The 3,112-nt window shown below is 48.8% G+C and overlaps 1 protein-coding gene across 1 annotated transcript in view; it reads left to right on the top strand.

The window, feature by feature from the left end:
* Positions 1–330: 330 nt before the first annotated feature.
* The window catches only part of PHTF1 (putative homeodomain transcription factor 1), a gene marked incomplete at its 5' end in the record, with an annotated part of 5,704 nt that continues 2,922 nt past the window's right edge, over positions 331–3,112 (top strand). The window contains 6 exon segments of the mRNA XM_009072557.1: positions 331–490; positions 773–946; positions 1,035–1,112; positions 1,756–1,965; positions 2,299–2,427; positions 3,071–3,110. Coding sequence (XP_009070805.1) covers positions 331–490; positions 773–946; positions 1,035–1,112; positions 1,756–1,965; positions 2,299–2,427; positions 3,071–3,110 — 791 coding nt within the window.

Here is a 3,112-nt window from a genome sequence, read left to right as displayed (position 1 = left end):
GTCCCTTCCAGCCTGACCCATTCAGTGCTACTCTTCATGAAGACTTTTGGTCTTCTGAATTGCTCTTATTTTTTCAAGCTAAAAATAATAATGAAAATTTCCCCCTCTGTTTATAAGCTTTAAGACACTCTTTGAGTTACAAAAGAACCATCCAGTGAGGGTGAAGCAGATAGAAATCTCTTCAGCAGACTCAGCACACAAAGCCTATGAGCTGAAGACAAAGATGTTATTCCCTTAGGTACCTTGTTTAATGTTGCACCTGTGTGGCAAGTGAAGGACCACAGAGTTTTCCTCCAACATAAAAGCATTTCATTGTGTTTTCTCTCCCAGGAACAGAAGAGTGAAGTTGGTAGCTGAGAAAGGCACTGAGACAGAGAGTGGTGTGAGTGCTGTGAGCCCTGGCACCAAACCCAGACAGGCCAGAGCTGAGCACAGGCTGCTGCACTCCAAAGAGAAAAGTAAACTCTCTGATGGGGAGAAGAGCAATCAGGTACTGGCAGGGAGGAGCTGTTTGAAGTGTCTCAGTGTGTGTGCCCAGAAGTGTGTTGGGACTTCACAGTTTGATCTAATGCAAGATTCTCCCTCCTGCTGCTCATCTGGAACCTAAACTCCCTTTGTGGCTCTCAGTGCACAGCTCACACAGTGCTGGTGCTTCACTCTCAGTCTCTCCTCATAGTCATGGAGTAGAATCCCAGCCTGGTTTGGGTCAGGAGGGACCTTAAAGCTCCTCTCATCCCTCTGTGGTGCCTCAGCCTTGGCTGTGCATTTCCAGGCTGATGGCACCCACAGAGGAGGTGTTTCAGACGAGCTGTCGAGCGAGGAGGAGGCTGAGGCCATGGCACAAAGGGTCCTGCTGCGCCAGCACGTGGAAGGAGCTTCCAGTGACAACAGCTATGAGGAGAAGAAGAAGAGAGCTCTGGTTTCTCTGAACCAAGCTGTGTCACAGGTACCCATGTGGGATTTGTGCCTTTTTCCACAGCTTTTTTATTTTTTTTGCTGTGGATAATGAATTGTTTTTCCTTTGGTTTTGGCAGGTCAAGCAAGCCCTGAAAGGTGCCAGAGACTCTGATAGTGTCGTGGAATCTGAACTGGAATCCACGTTATATAGTCAGGTATGGCCATAAAGTCAAGAGATGGAGATTCACTGGGCTTAGCCGGTGCAGGGACCTCCTCCCTGTCATGGATCATGGAATGGGTTGGGTTGGAAGGGACTTTAAAGCTGATCTCATTCCACCTCCCCCCCATCAGAACAGACCACTATTAATGATTAATGATTAATCTACCCTGTGGTACATACTCAGTCACTTCATTACTTTGTCTTGCCCCTGTCACACCTCCCACCTGGAAACAGAAACATAGGAGTATCAAGTTCTAAGCATAAAAATGTAGAAGTGAGTATAAACTTTAAACCAGCTTATGCAAAAGGCAGAAAACTATGCAAGGGGCAGAAATCTTTTGCATTAGAATGAGGAAGTCAGGTTTTATTTTGGCAAGTTGGGAATGGAGGTGGAGAACTAATGGGGGTGGAGAACTAATGGGATCTGTGTGAGTTCTGGTCTGGAAATGTTTCTGCCCTGACTTTATTGTCTTAAACCATTTCCCTTGGGAGGGTGTGACTGGGAGCTCTCAATCCCCTGGGAAGCTGATCCAGCTAATTCCTGGGAGGAGAAGGAGAGGAAGGAGGAGGAAAAGGAGGAGGAGGTGGTTGTACAAACTGTGTGGGGCTGTGCTGAGTACATTTTGCTCTCTCCAAAGGACTTGAGGTCCTGCATGAGTGTGGGGTCCAGGAGCTGCAGCGTGACACGGAGGGACTCGGAGAGCACTCGGCATGACTCGGAGACAGAGGACATGCTGTGGGATGATCTGCTGCATGGCCCCGAGTGCCGCTCCTCCTGCACCAGCGACAGCGAGGACACGACTGTCAGAGACTCCAGGAGGGATCTGAAGGAAGATGTTTTCCAGCAGGTTGGTTAATTTGGGTCCAGGAGCTGAGAATATGAATCTACACCCACCCACCCCTTTGCCCTCTGTCTGCCCAGACAATGGGAACAACCCGAACGTGGATGAGACCTTCTGTCAGCCACAATCACATGGAAGTCTGGAATGATCTGAACAGTATCAGTGGTCAGCTCCCTCCTCCCCACTGGCATTATCAGCAGCACTCCTCATCCCAAAGCAAAGTACTTCACCCAGATTTAGAGTTCCCTCCTCAGTCTAAATGCACTCTAGGGAGCAGCATTATTCACTGGCAGGACAGGAGGAGATGATCTGCCTTTTGCCTTCCTCTCTCTTTTACAGAACCATTTGTTCTGGCTGCAGAACACCAGCCCAGCCTCTGCCAAAGTGAGTGCTCTGATCTGGGAGGGGAATGACTGCAAGAAGGTGGACATGTCCGTGCTGGAGATCAGTGGGATCATCATGAGCAGGGTAAGGAGCTCTGTGGCATTGAAACCTCTCCCTCACACTTCAGGAATCAACCACGCAACCCCTGGCCATAGCTATATTAGTTGCACTATTCCTCTCTCTTTTACAGAACCATTTGTTCTGGCTGCAGAACACCAGCCCAGCCTCTGCCAAAGTGAGTGCTCTGATCTGGGAGGGGAATGACTGCAAGAAGGTGGACATGTCCGTGCTGGAGATCAGTGGGATCATCATGAGCAGGGTAAGGAGCTCTGTGGCATTGAAACCTCTCCCTCACACTTCAGGAATCAACCACCCAACCCCTGGCCATAGCTATATTAGATGCACTGTGAAACTGGTCCCTCCCCAGCTGCAAACACAGTTGTCCCAAATGTTCTTACTGAAAACTTGCCTAAACCCCAGTTCAGGAGGTCTGTGAAGGGTAACAAGTGCTGATTATTGCTGATTTTCTCTGCAGTGTGCTGAGGGTGAGGGTTTGATTACTTACTGATTGTTGGGTTTGGAGTGAAAGGGGTGGAATTATTTTAGGCTCTGTCCTGTGAAGGGAAGGAGAACTGGATACTTAGCCAGAATTGATGCTGCCACAACAGCAAACCTTCTCCTTGATGCAAAACCCCAGGTAATATCTCATTTTTGTTCTGTTTGCCAGGTTAATGCCTACCAGCAAGGAGTGGGGTATCAGATGCTGGGA

This window comes from Acanthisitta chloris, unplaced genomic scaffold (genome assembly GCF_000695815.1).
Source record: "Acanthisitta chloris isolate BGI_N310 unplaced genomic scaffold, ASM69581v1 scaffold3404, whole genome shotgun sequence".
Classification (NCBI taxonomy): Eukaryota; Metazoa; Chordata; class Aves; order Passeriformes; family Acanthisittidae; genus Acanthisitta; species Acanthisitta chloris.
This window is presented reverse-complemented; position numbering and strand designations above follow the sequence as displayed.